Here is a 19699-nt window from a genome sequence, read left to right on the forward strand (position 1 = left end):
GAGAACTTGCCCTTCTGACATGCTTCACAAAGAGCATCTGATTTGTATTTCAGATTTGGGAGTCCTCTGACAAGATTTAGTTTGTTAATCTGAGAAATCTTTCTCAAACTAGCATGTCTTAATCTTCTGTGCCAGACCCATTGCTCTTCAGAAACAGACATAAGACAAGTCACCTTCTGATTCTTAAGATCCTGAAGATCTGTCTTGTAAACGTTGTTCTTTCTCTTGCCTGTAAATAGGATTGAGCCATCCTTCTGACTTACAGCCTTGCAAGACTTTTTATTAAAGATTATGTCATAACCATTGTCACTTAATTGACTTATGGACAATAAGTTATGCGTTAATCCTTCTACAAGAAGTACATTAGTTATGGAAGGAGAGTTACCAAGACTTATGGTTCCAGAGCCAATGATTTTGCCCTTCTGATCTCCTCCAAACTTGACTTCTCCACCTGGTTTAAGCACCAGGTCTTGGAATGTAGACCTTCTTCCCGTCATGTGTCGCGAGCACCCAGAGTCCAGGTACCATGACATTTTGCTTTTTGTCCTCTTTGCCGCCAAGGATATCTGCAACAAAAATTATCTTCTCCTTAGGTACCCACAATTTCTTGGGTCCTTTCTTGTTAGTTCTCCTCAAGTTCTGATTGAACTTGGGTTTAGCAAAATATTTAAAAGGAGGAACAACATGATATTCTTTAGGTTTGTCAGCATGATATTTCTTAGGATGTGTCACATGCTTCTTGGTGTGAACAGTGTTAAACTTCTGTGCATGTGAAGTGAGCCTAATATCATGAGTATGGCCATATTTGAACTGATCATACAATGGCTTGTATGTGATCTTCAGATCATCAACAGGTTCAAATTTATGTGAGGTATCACCCTCATAGCCAAAACCAAACCTTTTGTTTCCAGAAACACCATATATCATAGAAGCAAGATGACTTCTGCCAATACTTCTAGATAAGAACTTTCTGAAGCTCGAGTCATATTCTTTCAGAATATGATTCATGCTAGGAATGGATTTTTCTGTTTCAGAAGGAGATCCACTATCTTTGGATAAATTTAAAACTTTTTCCTTCAGTTCAAAGTTTTCCACTTCCAGCTTCTTAGTTTCAAATTCAAACTGCTTCTTCAGCTTTTTGTATTTGATACTAAGATGAGCCTTGAGTTCCTGAAGTTCTGTTAAACTGGAAACTAACTCTTCTCTAGATAGTTCAGAAAATACCTCTTCAGAATCTGATTCTGATGTAGATTCTGATCCATCATCTTCTGTAGCCATCAGCGCGAAGTTGGCTTGTTCTCCTTCAGAGTCTGATTCTGATTCAGAATCATCCCATGTTGCCATAAGACCTTTCTTCTTATGAAACTTCTTTTTGGGATTCTCCTTCTGAAGTTTTGGACACTCATTCTTGTAATGTCCAGGCTCATTGCACTCATAGCAGACAGCCTTCTTCTTGTCAGATCTTCTGTCACCAGAAGATTCTCCACGTTCAAATCTCTTTGAACTTCTGAAGCCTCTGAACTTCCTTTGCTTGCTCTTCCAGAGTTGGTTTACCCTTCTGGAGATCATGGACAGTTCGTCTTCTTCTTCTTCAGATTCTGATTCTTCAGGATCTTCTTCTCTAGCCTGAAAAGCGTTAGTGCATTTTTTAACATTTGATTTTAATGCAATAGACTTACCTTTCTTCTGAGGCTCGTTTGCATCCGGCTCTATTTCATGGCTTCTCAAGGCACTGATAAGCTCTTCCAAAGACACTTCATTCAGATTCTTGGCAATCTTGAATGCAGTCACCATTGGACCCCATCTTCTGGGTAAGCTTCTGATAATCTTCTTTACATGATCAGCCTTGGTGTAGCCTTTATCCAGAACTCTCAATCCAGCAGTCAGAGTTTGAAATCTTGAGAACATCTTCTCAATATCTTCATCATCCTCCATCTTGAAGGCTTCATATTTATGGATTAGAGCAAGAGCTTTTGTCTCTTTGACTTGAGCATTTCCCTCATGGGTCATTTTCAATGACTCATATATATCATAGGCAGTTTCCCTGTTAGATATCTTCTCATACTCAGCATGAGAGATAGCATTCAGCAAAACAGTCCTACATTTATGATGATTCTTGAAAAGCTTCTTCTGATCATCATCCATTTCTTGCCTCGTAAGCTTTACGCCACTAGCTTTCACCGGATGTTTGTAACCATCAATCAGAAGATCCCATAGTTCACCATCTAGACCAAGAAAGTAACTTTCCAATTTATCTTTCCAGTATTCAAAGTTTTCACCATCAAATACTGGTGGTCTAGTATAACCATTGTTGCCATTATATTGCTCAGCAGAGCCAGATGTAGATGTTGAAATTTCACCAGCCATCTTGTACTGAAGCGTTTTTCTCTTCCTGAATCTTTTCTAAACACGGTTAAGTGCTTGCACCTTAGAACCAGGCTCTGATACCAATTGAAGGATAGAAAAACACTTAGAAAGGGGGGGGGGTTTGAATAAGTGTAGTCTAAAAACTTGAACGATAAAAACAATTGCACAGTTATTTTTATCCTGGTTCGTTGTTAACTAAACTACTCCAGTCCACCCCCACGGAGTGATTTACCTCACCTGAGGATTTAATCCACTAATCGTAACAGATTACAATGGTTTTCCACTTAGCCCACGACTAAGTCTTCTAGAGTATCCTGATCACAACCTGATCACTCTAGGAACAAATGCTTAGACACAAGCTAATACTTTCTTAGAGTATCCTGACCACCACGTGATCACTCTAATTACAACTGCTTAGACACAAGTTAGGACTTCCTAGAGTATCCTGATCAACACTTGATCACTCTAGTTACTTACAAATTAATGTAATCAATTCTAAGAGTATTACAAATGCTTCTGAAAAGCTATAATCACAACAGTGATATTTCTCTTAACGTTTAAGCTTAATCTCACTAATATATTACAACAGCAATGTAGTGAGCTTTGATGAAGATAAGTTTCTGAGCTTTGATTTGAACAGCGTTTCAGCAAGTTAATATTCACAGAATCGGTGTAGAAAATCGTAACCTTGCTTCTCATCAGAACTTCATACTTATAGGCACTTGAGAAGATGACCGTTGGGAGCATTTAATGCTTTGCGTGTTCCGTACAGCATTGCATTTAATGTTTCACGCTTTTGTCAACTACCTCGAGCCTTGTTCACGCTGTGTCTACTGACGTTGCCTTTAATAGCTTCCAACGTTCCTTTTGTCAGTCAGCGTAGCCTGCCACCTGTACTTTCTTCTGATCTGATGTTTGTGTATACAACGTTTGAATATCATCAGAGTCAAACAGCTTGGTGCATAGCATCTTCTTGTCTTCTGACCTTGAAGTGCTTCTGAGCGTGATACCATGAGAACTTCAGTGCTTCTGCTTCTGATCTCAAGTTCTTCTGATGCTTCCATAGACCCATGTTCTGATTCTGCCTTGACCATCTTCCGATGTCTTGCCAGACCATGTTCTGATGTTGCATGCTGAACCTTCTGAGACAAAGCTTCTGAGCGCTGATTTGTGCATACTCTTTATATATTTCCTGAAAAGGAAATTGCAATGTATTAGAGTACCACATTATCTCACACAAAATTCATATCCTTGTTATCATCAAAACTAAGAATATTGATCAGAACAAATCTTGTTCTAACACCTATGTCCGCTTATCGGCTGCCCAAGAAATATTGTTTTTTCCTCCTGCAGGAATCGAACCACGTACCTAGGGGTTAAGTACGTATTCATAGCAATTTTTGCTGCCAATTGAGCTAGCATAACACCGGCTTAATCAATACTCCCCCTAGGTCCGCTTATCGGCTGCCCAGGAAATATTGTTTTTGCCTCCCGCAGGAATCGAACCACGTACCTAGGGGTTAAGTACGTATTCATAGCAATTCCTGCTACCAATTGAGCTAGTAGCTCAAGTGGTAGAAGGAATTGTTATGAATATATACTTAACCCCTAGGTACGTGGTTCGATTCCTGCGGGAGGCAAAAACAATATTTCCTGGGCAGCCGATAAGCGGACCTAGGGGGAGTATTGATTAAGCCGGTGACATGCTCGGTTGGCCGACACGGTTGATGCGTGTAGCGGATATCGGGGAGTTACAATATATCTCATCATGCTTTATAATGCAAGAAAAGTTCAAGATATTCAAAGTTGATTCAAGAAGTTTGACATAATTTGGCAACTCCTTGATTCTATGATCAAAAGGGTATAACTTCCTCAATTCTCAACATTTTTGAGTGATTCTTTATGAAAATGATTCTACTTAACACCATCAACAACTTATCTTTACAAGTCAAGAGAAAGGTTTATGAAGAAAGTCATCAAAGATGAGAAGACATTATAGGTCCTCCTTTGAAAGTTCAAGGAATCATGTGTCCACTTCAAAGAATCATAATTTGCTCTTTTCTTATCATTTTGAGCCACTCTTTTTGCATAGTACTCTTGAATGAGTCTACTTCAATTCATCTTTGAGGATCAAGGGTCAATTTTGAGTGGAAGGTCATCAAAGAAAGGGAAACATTACAAGTCATTTCTAGATGCCTACGTTTAAAGGCATGCCATTGTATGCAAGACTGACCGCAAGCCCAAATTACTCAATTTTAACTTTCTCTCGCATAACTTTTGGCCACAAGCTTATTTTTTCATTATCTACAACTTTCATGTTGGAATTTTTAATCAATTCAAGCTCCAAAGTGCTCATTGGAGCCATACCTAAAGGTGTTTAATGAAATGACCTTGCGAAATTGCCTTGTATTTGCCCAAGTTTCCAACGGCATATCTCTCAATTTACAAGTCCTATGGGGGTGACACTTTTTGCATCATGTTCATCTTAATGAGGTCAAGTTTGAAGTAAGCTTCCCATAAATGCCAATGATGCTAAAAATGGCTATGTGTTTTATGCACTATTTCTCTGAACTTTGAAGGAGCATAAATTTTTTCTCAGGATCCCAAATGAAAAATTTTAAGTCGCATAACAAAAATGAGAATTTCCTTTTTCAAATGCATTTGGTCTCATTCCAAAAAAAAAGCTTCCTACATTGAAAGAACCATGAGTTCAAAGTCAGTTGCTTGATTGAAAAGAAATGTCAAAATTCAAGACACCAAACTCAATTAAACCAGTTTTGCAAGCTTTATTGAAGTCCTATTACGTGCCTTATCAATTTTAGGACATGTTTAGGTGATGTTTGGCAAGTGAAACGTATAACTAGAATGTGTTTGGGTCACTCTCAAGTCACACTTTTCTCATGCCATGGGTGCCACACGAATTAAAGGGAAATTGCATCATTCACCCCTCCTCAGCATCCCATTCACTTATCCAATAAAAATAGAACATATTCCATTCATTTTCCTCAAGATTTGATAGCCTAAAGACCCCTACTAAGCTTGAATTTCCTTTTTGCTCTTCCACTCTTCAATCACTAAAAAACTCCTTTCAGTTAGCTTCATTGAAGTTATCTGAAGCTAACCACATCATTTACTAGTAGAATCATGCCCGAAATCAAGCTCACCAACTCCATTTTCAGAGCTTTTAACTCGAGCTTCAACAGGTAGAATTCTCCACCAATTCTCTTCAAAATTGTTGCTACAATGCAGCTCTTCACTCTCTGATGCTCATAGTATCGTTTGTTTGTAACTGGAGTTGAGTTTTATACGGCTGTTTTGAATTCCCCTTTCAAATGTTTCTCTAGTTTTTTCCAAATCGAGTATGTTGTAATAAAAATAATTTTTCAACGAGGGCACGATTCTGTTCGTCTTGAAGAGACAAATCTAATGTTACCAGTATGAGTTCCTAATTTTATAGTTCATGAACCACGGTTTCAGAGTGGGTGGAGGTTTAAGACGATGATGTGTTCTTATTCAACCAATGAAACATTGTCGCACTTTTTTTCAAAATCTGATTTAAATGTGATTCAGTGCCCCACTCACTAATGACCATGATATACACAACATGTCAGATCCATTGGATTTGATTACTAACGCGTTTTGACATTGATCAGATGGTCCACATTTTTTTGAATTTATTTTATTTTCCAAAAATGTTTAATCTTAAAAAATTTATAACTCTTTCATTTTAATTCCAAAAAATATCAAATTTGTTGCTAAAATTCTCTTTTAATTTCTCTTTCTGATTGATATTTTTTCATATTATTGTTTTTGATTTTACTATTTTTAGTTATTTTTTCTTTGTTTACTTGATTTTAATTGGTTTAAAATTAGTTTTAAATTTTCAAAAATTACCAAACCTTTTTCTAAAAATATTTGATAATTTTTCTGATTTTATTATGATCTTCTTTGAAATTTATTTGGTGTTTGGATACTCATTAAGTATTTCATCAATAATTTCTCATTATTTGACCATTTAAAATCCCTTTTCTTTTCTTTAAATTAGATTTTGTTTCTTTTTTTGATTAGTACTAACTTTTATCATATTTTGGTGACGTGTTGTTTTTCTCTCCATCTCTCTTCTTTTGATTTGTGGGTGTAAGTCTTGATAAATCCATAGTGTATAGACTATGATTTTATCATTCTTCTGATGGATCATTACGTTGAGATCCCATAATGATCAAAAGGAATTCATCTAGACTTATGGTTTTGTTTTTAATCCACCCCCTCCCTCTTCATCTCAATCACATTCTTGTTTTTGTTTGTTATTTTACATGTCTTGCAAGTTGTAGGAGAATGATTTCATATATCATTTCTCTAACTTGCTTTTAAACACATAAATTTTTATTGACCGACCTCGTTGTAGGGTGACTTCTATATAAGTTACTCGGCGATTACTTAACATAGCGCTAAATTTGTCCCGTATCAAAAAATGACCATTCCTGACTCAAACTTATGTTTGAAAGTCCAAGTATGAAATAATTGGTCCAACATCTATGAAACTTGTTGCTAGGAGGCTTTTATTTTATCAAACCTCCAATGAGTTTTATTAACTTTGGTCTAAGTTCATTATTCAATCATCATTGATCATTCACTCTAACAACTAACTTCTGACCATTAACTCCTAATTACTAATACTTACTATATATCTCTTCTATTACTTTGTTTTATTTTTATGCTTCATTTTACATCTTTAGCATTCATTATCATGTTTACTTATGCTTGTATATTCCTTTATCCATTTGGACTTTTATTTTGTGCTTAATACATTAATAAAGGCTAAACCATAAAAACTTAATGAGGATTTGGACTTTGGTTACTATACCCTATGCTTGGAGGATGGACTATTGGACTAAGACCTTGATACCTTGGCTTTTACCTTTTTGATATTATGAAGTCCTTGGGGCTTACTCCAAGGTAATGGTTTGATTCTCTTTGTGTGCAGGTTGTTTTGATTTCTATACTTTGTCTGAAGTCCTTAGGGTTAACTCCAAGGCAACGTGATTGGGAATTCCTCTATATACAACTGTTACTCTAGCCAATTTTTGTCTTAAGTTATTATGGTGAATTTCCAAGGCTTTGATTGCAAATTATTCATATAAAGATGTTATGTTTAACTCAAGAAAATTTATCTGGTTCATTGAAGCTCTGAGATAATAAAGACTTTGCTTGATTCATAATTCATCTGAGGCTTATTTCATCTGGTATTTGGTATTAGACTTGTTTGGTTTTGTTAATCCAAAGGATGAGAACTCTATATTGAGTTCTTTATGTAAAATGTTAGCTTCTTATTGATTGGATTTTTCCTTACCTTAAACATTTACTTTATGCTTTAGGATAGTCCATTCATCTGTTGCTCCTTTTTTAAATTTTCAAAACTTCTCCCTGTGGCGCAACCATCCTAATTTTTCACGGAGCAACAATCAAGGATAACCTAGGCCTCAAGATACCGAAACCAATCAAGCACCGCAAGTTCCTCTTGGTTTTGCCACGTCTGCTCAAGGCAATAACCAGCTGGAAAATTACTGAAACCATTCATTCAAGAGACAAAGAATCGGTTCTTAGCAAAAGGCATGAGTATAAAAAATCTTGAGAACCAAATGGTGAAAATTGCCACAGCTTTAAGTTCAAGACAACAGGGGACACTTCCCAGCTTGACTGAAACTCCGTCTACATCTAAAGTAAATAATGTATAGACTTGCAAAATTATCAAGCTAAGAAGTGGAAAAGAACGTGAAACACCCCCACACAAAGGAGCTGAGACTAGTGGAGTCCTGCCTACTGAGGACAACACTGAAGAAGAATATGTATCTATCGAAGGAACCAACCTCAGTAGAGACAATAGAAGATGGATCTGATTGTGGCAAGACTGTGGAGTCAGCTAAATAACCTTAAGTCATAACCCCAGTAGTCAAAGAAAACAAATTTGTTTAAGAAAGGCCACCAACTCCTTTTCCTCGAAGGATTAGGAAGGCAAAAGAGGAGCAACAATTTAGCAAGTTCATGGAAATACTCAAGCAACTTCACATCAACATACCTTTGATAAAAGCTATTGAACAAATGCCAAATTACTCCAAGTTCATGAAGGACATGCTTATTAAAAGAAAGAGATTGGGAGAATTTGCCACTATTGCACTTACTCAAGAATGTAGTCAATTGGTGCAAGGCAAGCTCCCTCCCAAGTTAAAAGATCCTGGAAATTTCACTATACCTTGCAACATTGATGACTTATTTGGTGGAAAAGCACTATGTGACTTAGGGGAAAGCATTAATCTTATTCCTTTGTCCATATTCAAGAAGCTAGGGATAGGTGCATCCTGGCCTACAACCATCACTCTGCAGTTGGCAGACAAGAGCATTTGTTATCCCCAAGGAAATATTGAAGATGTTCTGGTCAGGGTTGACAAATTTGTATTTCCAGCTGACTTCATCATAATGGATTTTGATGCTAATGAAGACATTCTCATTCTGTTGGGAAGACATTTCCTTGCTACAGTAAGGACATTAATTGATGTGGAAAAAGGTGAACTCACTATGAGGGTAAATGGTCAACAAGTGGTGTTTAATGTGATGAATGCACTACAATATCCAGAAGAAGAGGTTGCTGATTGTTTAATGATTTCCTATTGGGATAGAATTGTTCACAAAAGCTTGCTGAAGTCCATTGATGTCCTGACTCAAGAGCTGGGAAAGGTGAAAGAGATATTGCAAGAAGGAATCATGTATGGTCCCATGAATCAATCAGTTGTGAAGAAGGAACATATGGAAGAATTTGATTTAAAGGCTGATCAAAATCCACATTCACCATCCATAGAGGTTCCTCCTGAGTTAGAATTGAAGCAACTTCCTGCCCATCTTTAATATGCATTTCCGGAGGCAGGACAAAAGTTGCATGTAATTGTGGTAACAGACATGTCTGAAGAGAAGAAGAGCCAACTATTGGATGTTTTAGAGAAGCATAAAAGAGTTATTGCTTGGTAGATTACAGGCATAAAGGGGATCAGCCCTACTGTTTGCATGCATAAAATTATTTTAGAAGAAAATGCCAAGAATAGTATAGAGAGTCAAAGAAGGCTGAATCCCATTATGAAGGAAGTGGTTAAGAAAGAAATCATCAAATGGCTTGACGCTGAGATTATCTATCCCATTTTTGATAGCGCCTGGGTTAGTCCTATCGAGTGTGTACCAAATAAGGAATGCATGACAGTTATCAGCAATGAGAAGAATGAGCTTATCTCCACAAGAACATTCACTGGATGGAGGATTCACATGGATTATATGAAGCTGAATAAGGTAACAAGGAAAGATCATTTTCCTTTACTCTTCATTGATCAGATGTTGGATAGATTGGCAGGCAAGAAGTATTATTACTTCTTAGATGGCTACTCGACTACAACCAAATAGCCATTGCACCCAAAGATCAAGAGAAGACAACATTCACGTGTCCCTATGGCACCTTTTCCTTTAGGAGGATGCCTTTTGGATTGTGCAATGCACCAAATACCTTCCAAAGGTGCATGATGACTATCTTTTATGATATAAAGAGTTCCATTGAAGTCTTCATGGATGACTTTTCTTTATTTGAAGAGTCATTTTAGAATTGCTTAGACAACCTGGATATAGTCCTGACAAGATGTGAAAAGACTAATTTGATGCTGAACTGGGAGAAGTGTCATTTCATGGTAAAAGAAGGAATTGTGCTAGGGCATAAAATTTCAAAATATGGTTTGGAAGTGGATCAAGCCAAGATAGAAGTTATTGAGAAGCTGCCCCCACATGTGAATATAAAGGGTATTAGAAGCTTCTTGGGACATGTTGGCTTCTATAGAAGGTTTATCAAGGATTTTTCAAAGATCACCAAACCACTTTGCCAATTGCTGCAACATGATGTTCCTTTCGTCTTCAGTAAGAATTGTTTGAATTATTTCAATGTACTAAAGAAGGCTGTAGTTTCTTCCCCTGTAGTGAAGGCTCCAGACTGGATAAAACCATTTGAGTTGATGTGTGATGAAAGTGATTTTGAAATTAGCGTTGTACTTGGTCAGAGGCACGACAGAGTGTTTCATACTATATATATTACACTAGCAGTACCTTAGTTGAAGCTCAAATCAATTATACCACCACTAAAAAGGAGCTGCTAGCTGTAGTATTTTCTTTTGACAAGTTTAGGTCATACTTGGTGGGCACCTAGGTTATAGTGTATATTGATCACGCAACAATTAAGTACCTCATTGATAAGAAGGATGCCAAGCTATGGCTTATCAGGTGAGTACTATTGCTGCAAGCGTTTGACCTTGAGATACGAGACAAGAAAGGAGTTGAAAACCTGGTAGCTGATAACTTGTCAAGGCTTCCAGAAGAAGTTCATGATAAAGAAGCTGGAGATATTCACGAGAATTTCCCTAATGAGAAGCTTTTGATAATAATTGATGGCCTGACTCCATGGTATGCTGACATTGTCAACTACCTTGTAAGTGGAGTCGTGCCACCTGAGTTCAACTCTCAACAGAGGAAGAGGTTCTTTCACATGACACAAATCTATTTTGTGGGATGAATGCATGGATGCATGAAAGAAAGGTTTGTTTGATTTTAAAAATATGCTCGGCAAGATATTACATCTTGTGCCTACATACCTCCTTAGTGAAATGGAGAAGTCAGAGCAAATGTAGTTCCACTTTAGCGAAAAAAGGTTTTAAAATCTGGATAAACTCTTTATCGTCATAGAAGAGAATACTCGGTCATTTATCTTAAACATGAGAACAAATGGACCATTTGCATCACCAATGAAATAAGGGATGCAACTTGGATAAAATCAACAAGTATGCTACTAACTCCTTCAAGTGGAAAAGGTTCCATCATATCAATCAATATCAAGAACTTTGGAGATTTACATCTCACCACAACAATTAATCATGTCTAAACTTTGAAAGAAAAGCCAACAAGGGAAAAAGATATTTTTAAATAAAGATTTTTAAAAGAGATTTGCAAACATAAGAAGGTTTTTGAAAAAGGGAGAAGATATTAAAAATATAAGAAAGGGGAAGGATATGAAGGGACTATCCTAAAGCATAAAGTAAAAGCTAAGGAAAAAGAACGATCGAAACAAACAAGAAGCCAACACTTGACATTAAGAGTGAATGTAGACTTCTCATCCTTTGAACTACCATAACCAAGCAAACATAATACTAACTAGGGACCCAGATGAACTTAATATCTTCATGTATAATCTAGAACAAAGCCTTGGAAATTTCACCATGAGAACTTGAGAAATTTTTGGACAGAGTAACAACTGTGTTCAAATGAATTCTTTATCACAACGCCTTGGAATTAACCATCAAGGACTTTCAAAGAATCGCCTGCATACACAAACACAAATAACCCAATGCCTTGGAGTAAACTCTAAGGACTTCCAGACAAACAGAATATAATCACAATAACAAGAACTCAGATGAATCTCCAAAGTGCTAAGGTCAAGATCTTAATTCTAAGTTCATAGGTCCATCCTCCAAGCTTAGGGTAAGGTAGTCAAAGTCCAAGTCCACATTAATTCTTTTAGGATTCAAGTTGATTATTAGTATTTTAAGCATACATGTAAAGTATGGTCGAAGTGGACAAAAAAAGAGTATAAGCATAAACATATGTCCGAGTGGACAAAGGAAAAAATTGCATAAGCATAAATATATGTCCAAGTGGACAAAGGAAAATTGCATAAACATAAACATGATGATGAATGAAAAATGATAAAGCATAAATCATAAAAATAAAGGCAATATAATAAAGAGCATAAAAGTAAAGTTAGTTGTTAATTGGCAGTTGTTAGTAATTGGTGATCAATGGTGAGTGAATGATGAACTTAGGTTAAAAGTCAATGAAAACTCATCAGAAGATTGATAGAACCAAAGTAACTACACGATAAGTTTTCAAAAGTCTTGAACCAATTGCCAAACAATCTCTGCCATTTAATCTTTTTTTTTTCCGATTCGGAACAAAAAAATGTAGCACTATGTTAAGCAATCACCAAGTAACTTACATATAAGTCACCCTACAACGAGATCGGTCAATAACAATTTGAGTGCTAATGCATGCGAGAGAAACGATGTGTAGATTGTTTTCCTAAAGCGATACCGCACAAAATGAAAAGAGGTAACAATCTAATCTTCATCAAGAACTCGAAAGAGTTCCAATGACATCGAAGATTTTCATCGACAAAAAAAAAGAGATGAAGAAAAAGATAGAATCACATTAAATGTTCTTTCCATCTTCAAGTTCAATCACTTAATATTGTCGATTAAAGCACTAAACATATCATTAACTCAAAGCACCAAAATGAATTGAATGATTCACTTTATGATAGATTTGAATTAAATAATGTTTATCTAACATCATCAACACCCTAAGTCCATTGAATTTGAAGAGGAATTAGACCTCTAAATTTACAATTCAAAGCAATCATCAAAAGAAAGAAGTAGAAGAAGAGGAATTACCAAAAATAAGTTAAAAAAGGCAAAAAAACAACATTCTGTCAGCATGAAATTGATTTACCCAGTAGGGAAATCAATTTCAGCAGAAGCTTTTTCAAAATCTGCGCAACAAAACAACAAGGAAATTGATTTACTCCAGAGGGAAATCGATTTCACCTATTCATTTTTTATAAAAAACAACATCTAAAGGGAGAAATCTTTGCTCAAACATATTATCAAACACCTTATGATCTTTACTGCACTTGTGCACGAAAATATCATCAAACCATGAGAAATCACCACCATAGGAACCACACAAATGTAACAATCAAGATCCATAAAGTATCACATCTTGAGGGATGAAAGTGGATCAAGGAATTACAAATTGAAATCAACTTCTATAAGAACAATCTCCAACAAGCTTTGATCTACCAAGAATGGATGAAGAAAAAGTGTTTGGATGAAGGTTTAACTAAAAAATTAGTAAGATTCAATGTGAATCTCACTAACTTTTTTTTTTTGTGAAAGAAGAGCTTTGAGTGATTTCGAAAAGGATTGGGAGATAATTTGCAAGAGTGATTTTGGCTATCAAAAGCTTATAAAGAAAGTTTTTCAAGGTGAGTTTGGCTATCAAAAGTTTGTCAAATAAATGAGAGGAGACCTCTATTTATAGAATTGGAAATGAGAGTAGTGGCAAATTGGTAATTGTCTTTTAGAGATTAATTTGAATTTAATTGGTAAAAATGAGATTAAAATGGGGTTTATGAAGGCAATTAATTATGTTAATGATGTGGAATATTGGTGATGATAAAAAATGATAAAAAAATGGGATTGGTGTAAAAAATGATCAAGTGGTGCACATGTCATCAACTGAGGCTGTATGATAGAATTTAATCATGATGAGGTATGAAATTATGAGATCAAGAATATTTTCCCAATAAATGAAAATGGTGCCAAATATCACTAAACTTGAGAATTGCTCTTTTTGGCCAGATTTTCTGCATGAAATCGATTTAACCTGGAGTGAAATTGATTTCCCACTGCTCAAAGTGAAATCCTGGCAAAAATGCAGCATGGAAATTGATTTACTCCAGATGGAAACCGATTTACACAGTGAAAAATGGCCAAAAAGCCCTGTTGGTTGGATGCTTTGACTTGATACTTACAAAACACAAACATACAAAAGGGACAACGAAATATGTTTGGTATTTTGGTTAGTATAACATATACAAGCTAAACAAATCACAGTGCTTGATGGTCCCTCTTAAAGATGAGGCGAGCACAACACCAAAGACAAAACTTCACGATGGAGCTCTTGATTAATGATTGAGATGCAAATGATATATGATATTAGGGTTAAACATTGGGGTATGACACTGTCTTTTTGAGTTTTCTCTATCTTAAGGTTGGAGGTTTGTCTAGGGGAGTTTCGTCATAATTTGTCATGCAATGTTGTGGTAAATCTAGTTAGTGCGGAATGATAAATAGTTTTCTGTTTCGTCATCAAATAAGAAAGAGGTGGAGGATAAGAACATTTATTTGGCTTGAAATCAATTTTTTTTATTAGAGGTATAAATAAAATACCACATTATTAAAAAGAAGAAAATGAACAAATCAGATAAGCTTGAAAATATTTTCAAATCTCACTATCTAACTCGAGAACTCGGCTACAATACGACACAACACGTAAAGAAAAAGTGAAACACGGAAACCAAATTTGGATAATTAGTAAGACTATAAAATTGACTAATATAATACTATTTTCGTTCCTTTATATAAGAGACAATTCACTTTTCTAAATTTATTGAGTAATTAATGTATCTAGTTAATATACATATCAGAAAGTCAACAAAAAGTTTTAATAATATCATTGCCATTTGTGGTATATAATCCCACATATAAAAACAAAGCATATTTATTTGTACAAATATAATATTTATAATGTATAACATTTGTGACATGTAATCCTTTTTAAACCACAGTGGTACTAGTGTTTTCATTGAAGTGTATACGTCATATTTAGTCAAAGTTCATGGAATTGAGTTGGGTTAAACTGAATAATAAGCATTGTTTCAGACTCGGGATATTCATAAAGGATGAAACCTATAGCATATAATGGGAATTTGGCAAGTCAGTCACTAAATCATCCTTTCCTGAGGCTTCCCTCACCTCCGAGGGCAAGCTCCTATGAATCTGATTTTTTAAACAAGAACAAGCATAAATGTAGTTTTTTTGTACAAATATAATATTTATAATGTATAACATTTGTGATATGTAATCCTTTTTTAAACCACAATTGTACAAATATAATATTTATAAATGTAATTTCATATGTACTTTCTTAAGTGATACTAAGCAAATATGTAATATAGACAACCTTTGAAGAGTAAATCAAAAATATTTACACACAAATAATTATTTTTTATATTAAATTGAATATTAAAATTGTAGATAAGTCAAAGATTTCTTCAAATAGTGTCTTATATTTTATTACTACCTTATAAAATAGTGGTATTTTTATTTCTTATTTTTAAATAAATGAGGAGTAGAAGTTTATATTATTAGATCATAAAACCGCTTTAAAAACTTATAAAATTAATAGTTTTAAAAATATTTAATAAAAAAAGGCAAATCATATTTGTCCATGTATTATTAGAAATCTTTATTACATAGAAATTTGTTCATTATAATTAGGTATTACAATTACCACCTGGTCCTCCAAATTGAAGAGAATATCCCTGATTTCTTTTTTTATCTTTATAATTTGTAATTCCATAGCAATTAGGAGCATCATTATAACTTTCTACCGTAAATGGTAGAGGATCAAAATGGTTTCTAACTATATCCAAATATTTTACAAACCTAAAATAAGATGCATGTGTGAAGTCACTGTCAGGTTTGTGTCCGGAACCCATTGCAGGGCTATTAGTACCCGCAGGAGTTACAGTATATCCACCAAATCCCACTTCTTCAGCTCCGTCCAATATGAAGAATAAAGCCGCTGGAAAGTATCCAATATCCTTATCCATCACTTTTAACCACCAATTTCCTACATTATCCTGAACACGACAACATTTTATATTGTCAGTATATTTCCATTAAACTCTATTTTTAAATTTAAATTATACGTAAAGAGATGAGTTTGTAAAGAGATGAGTTTACTCGTGAAATTTGAAGGGGCACTTCAATTATCTCTCCACCATAAGTAGATGTTTTAGATACACGCCCACCAAAGGTGTATGATCTGTCAACCTGAATGAAACCCTTGCATAGCATATTGAAGCATCCATTTTTACCTGACTATAGTTTTTTAATATCATGTTTAGTATTTTAATTTTCTAATAAAATTACATATAAATTGAGATTAAAAAATATTAAAAATATTAATAATAGTAATAAAATTATCCATAACCATTTATGTGAAAGAAGTGTTCTAATTTACCAATTTGAAAAAATTTGGTAGAGTTATCCATAAACATTTAACACTTAAACTATTTCATAAATAAAAATATATAATAACATAAAATGAAGTTAGATAATTAGTTTAAGGTACAATCCTTAAATGTTTGTGATGAGTAGAAAAATTGTTACTTATGTAAAATAATTTATATACTAATAATAATTGAATAGCTAAATTAATATATAAATTTTTACTTACCGTCCAAAACAAAAATAAATGTGTTTGATCGTCATTATATAATTCTGGAAATACCTAACATAAAATATGAAATAAATTAGAAAATAATTCATAAGTCTTCAAATTCATTTAAAGATAAAATTTATATCTATATATACAACCATATTTTTTAGAATAAACAAAAATTAGAATGATAAAATAAATTTAAACTCACATGCCATCCGACCGAGATTTTATTAAGATCATTTCCTCCCCCACTTCGAACATATAAAGAACTTGCACTTGATTGGCCTTTATAAACTTTTGGATTCCAAACACTAGTAGTTCCACTAACTCCATAATAAGGAGAACCCACTATTGAAAGATATATACGAGAAAACTACAATTCCAGTAGATTTACATAATAATAAAATAAAGATAAGATATGTTGATTATACAAATAAATTAAGAAATTTAAAATATAATTATGGCTTAAATGCATTTTTGGTCTCTATAAGTTAGCGAGTTTTTGATTTTTGTCATCTAAGTTATTTTTTTTTGTTTGAGTCCCTATATTTCACTTTCGCGGTCGTTTTAGTCCCTAAAATCAAAATCCTCATGAAACCTGCATATTTTCCTGTGAATTTTAGCTTTAGGGACTAAACCTCAAGCAAAAAATAAGATATAGGTATTCAAACAAAAAAAAACTTACAGGGACGAAAATAAAAAACTCGCTAACTTATAGAGATTAAAAGTCCATTTAAGCCTGTAAATATTTATTTGAGAAAACTTACATGATTAATTGCGCCATTTTGAGTTACATTTTGAGCATTGAATAATAATTTTCCTTGAATTAAATCATTTTTCGTTGTCCTCCGTATAGGAACGGTTTCTTGAGGACACCTAAATTTCTCAAGTACAAACTTATGCTTGATAGATGAATTTTGAAATCTTTTTTCAGTAATATTATTTTCAAAAACTGGTTTTCTCTGAAAAAACAAAAACAAAAAATGAACATTGAAACAAATTGTATAAATAATAAAAAAATTGAAAATAATACGCATTAAATTATTTTACCTGCAAAATTTGGTTTTCTCTGCCACCATAAACACAAAAATGAACATAGAAAAAGTTGTATTAAGTAATACAAAAATTTAAAAGTAATAGTATTAAATTATTTTACCTGCAATTTGTGATTTTTTAGTAAAGGATGATCAAAAGCTGGTTGTTTGTTAATATCAACACAATCAACTATGTATCCTGACTTTGTCTATAAAAACCATAGAAATGAAATAAAAACAAAATTGTTAAAAAAATGGATCAGATTAAACCAACTTAAACCACTAGTAAATTATGTGTAAATACATGAATACTCTTTATAGGAGACTTGTTAAGGAAGTTTAGTTGTCTCTCTAGTTCCAAATCTTCTTCATTCAACCCATTTGGCATACCATTATTTTTGTGCGCAATAGTAATTGTCACCAAACAGATAACCAAAAAAAATATATTGATCATTTTTGACATTCTCTTTTAGCAAAGACTTAATTATATTAGATCTGAGTTTAGTATCATGCTTATTTATAGGCAGATGTTGAAGAACAAATAAAACAATATAATAATTTAATCAAGATAAAATAAATGAGGACAATGATATGAATTGAATAAATTATTTTTTATTTGTTTTGATAAATGTTTCTTAATAACCTACTTTTTTTTGTTTGACCTTTTTATTTTATTTTTTGAAATAATCTTTTTGAGATTAACATTTCCCTTTTTTTTTATTCAATTGAAAAAGTCATAATTTTTCAATTTTTAAAAGCACTTACCATCTTAATATTTGTAGTTTTATATACAAACAAAAATTCAATGTATCAAACAAACTACATCTATATTGCTAATTTCATACAAATTAAGAAAGAAGAGAAAGTATATATATATGAAAATGACAATAACATTTTTATGTGAGAATATGAAAATGAATCTGAACCATTAGATTTTAAAATAAAAGGTGGAGATTAAATATCAATATTTTTTCTCTCTCCTCCTTAATTATATTTTAATAGTGGAAGAGAGAAAAAAAACCAGTGTTTTAAAAACCGGACCGGACATCAAACCGGTGAGTACTGGGTCACTGGTCAAACCGCATGACTAAACCGAACTACGGATAACTCGGTCGAATAAACCGGTCGTTATAACAAAACTATATAGGTATAAAACATGTCGAACATAATTCAGTCTCTACAATATATAACTGACACTTAAATTTTTTTAAAATATCATATGCTAAATAAATTTTCAAGTTCATAATTTAAATTCAAATTTTAAATATAGGTATCACACATAATAAAATAATACAAAATTACAAAGTATATATTTGCAAACAAAATTTAATTGCAAGATAATCTAATTGAATAAATTATAATAAAGTAACTTTATTGTCTATTAAATTTAATTTCAAAAGAAAAAAATTATTTCAATGTTGGTATCTCCTTCTTCAATATCAAAATCATCTGCAATAAAATTAACCGCATCCGAAACATCTTTATATTTATTTTTATTTTTTATTTTTTATTTTTTATTTTATTTTAATTTTTTATTAAAATAATTAAAATAATGTTGTTTTAAGTTTTTTAAATAAAAAATTAAAAATGCATTTAAACCACCGGTTCTGAAATATATATATATATATATATATATATATATATATATATATATATATATATATATATATATATATATATATATATATATATATATATATATATATATATATATATATATATATATATAACTGTTAATGTTATTCTATTTATTCAATATAATTATTTTGTATTTTTTTAATATTAGATATGATTTATTTTCTAATGAGATATCTTTTGAAAACACTATTTATCTTCTTCCTTCAATTTTTTTTTTTTTTTTTACGTTTTTGAACTTAAGAGCTTCAATTAATATCACAACTCCACAAATTGATATTTATAAGTTTAAGTTAATTATAAAATCATTCTAATTTACATGATTTTCTGGTTGATTTTTTTTTGGTTTTCGATATTAAGTATTTTAATTTAGATCACAACTTCGCTAGTTTAATAATTATGAGTTTATGTTCTTAAAAAAATATTTTAATTTAAATTATAATTTTTTTATCATGATGTGTATAATATTGAAAAGAATTATGGTTGGCTTGGTGGTGTCTAGTAGGGGTGGCAAAACGGGC

The 19699-nt window shown here is 32.9% G+C and overlaps 3 protein-coding genes across 3 annotated transcripts; 2 read left to right on the forward strand and 1 right to left on the reverse strand.

Moving 5' to 3' along the window:
- The first annotated feature begins 8409 nt into the window (after nt 1–8409).
- LOC131624648 (uncharacterized) lies at nt 8410–9267 on the forward strand. Its single transcript, XM_058895585.1, has one exon. The coding sequence runs from the start codon at nt 8410–8412 to the stop codon at nt 9265–9267; it is 858 nt and encodes a 285-aa protein (XP_058751568.1).
- A 225-nt stretch (nt 9268–9492) lies between these two features.
- Nucleotides 9493–10960, forward strand: LOC131624649 (uncharacterized). Its single transcript, XM_058895587.1, has 3 exons — nt 9493–9699; nt 10005–10446; nt 10692–10960. The coding sequence occupies exons 1-3, from the start codon at nt 9493–9495 to the stop codon at nt 10958–10960; spliced, it is 918 nt and encodes a 305-aa protein (XP_058751570.1).
- A 4596-nt stretch (nt 10961–15556) lies between these two features.
- Nucleotides 15557–18008, reverse strand: LOC131624630 (protein neprosin-like). Its single transcript, XM_058895574.1, has 7 exons — nt 17848–18008; nt 17666–17752; nt 17277–17471; nt 16718–16882; nt 16525–16578; nt 16029–16166; nt 15557–15925 (listed from the first exon to the last, which is right to left on the reverse strand). The coding sequence occupies exons 1-7, from the start codon at nt 18004–18006 to the stop codon at nt 15557–15559; spliced, it is 1167 nt and encodes a 388-aa protein (XP_058751557.1). The 5' UTR covers nt 18007–18008.
- Between the last annotated feature and the right edge of the window lie 1691 nt (nt 18009–19699).

The sequence above is a fragment of the Vicia villosa genome, unplaced genomic scaffold, assembly GCF_029867415.1.
Source record: "Vicia villosa cultivar HV-30 ecotype Madison, WI unplaced genomic scaffold, Vvil1.0 ctg.000146F_1_1, whole genome shotgun sequence".
NCBI lineage: Eukaryota > Viridiplantae > Streptophyta > Magnoliopsida > Fabales > Fabaceae > Vicia > Vicia villosa.

Bases quoted from the DNA above. Each gene is read 5' to 3' on its own strand.
- LOC131624649 (XM_058895587.1), top strand. From the start codon at position 9,493: ATGAAGGAAGTGGTTAAGAAAGAAATCATCAAATGGCTTGACGCTGAG. The intron at 9,700-10,004 runs GTAACAAGGAAA...GAGTCATTTTAG, and splicing joins ATTATATGAAGCTGAATAAG to AATTGCTTAGACAACCTGGA. The intron at 10,447-10,691 runs GTCAGAGGCACG...TATTGCTGCAAG, and splicing joins TGAAATTAGCGTTGTACTTG to CGTTTGACCTTGAGATACGA.
- LOC131624648 (XM_058895585.1), top strand. From the start codon at position 8,410: ATGGAAATACTCAAGCAACTTCACATCAACATACCTTTGATAAAAGCT.
- LOC131624630 (XM_058895574.1), bottom strand. From the start codon at position 18,006: ATGTCAAAAATGATCAATATATTTTTTTTGGTTATCTGTTTGGTGACA. The intron at 17,753-17,847 runs GTATTTACACAT...TGGTTTTTATAG, and splicing joins CTCCTATAAAGAGTATTCAT to ACAAAGTCAGGATACATAGT. The intron at 16,883-17,276 runs GTAAGTTTTCTC...CTGGAATTGTAG, and splicing joins AAAATGGCGCAATTAATCAT to TTTTCTCGTATATATCTTTC.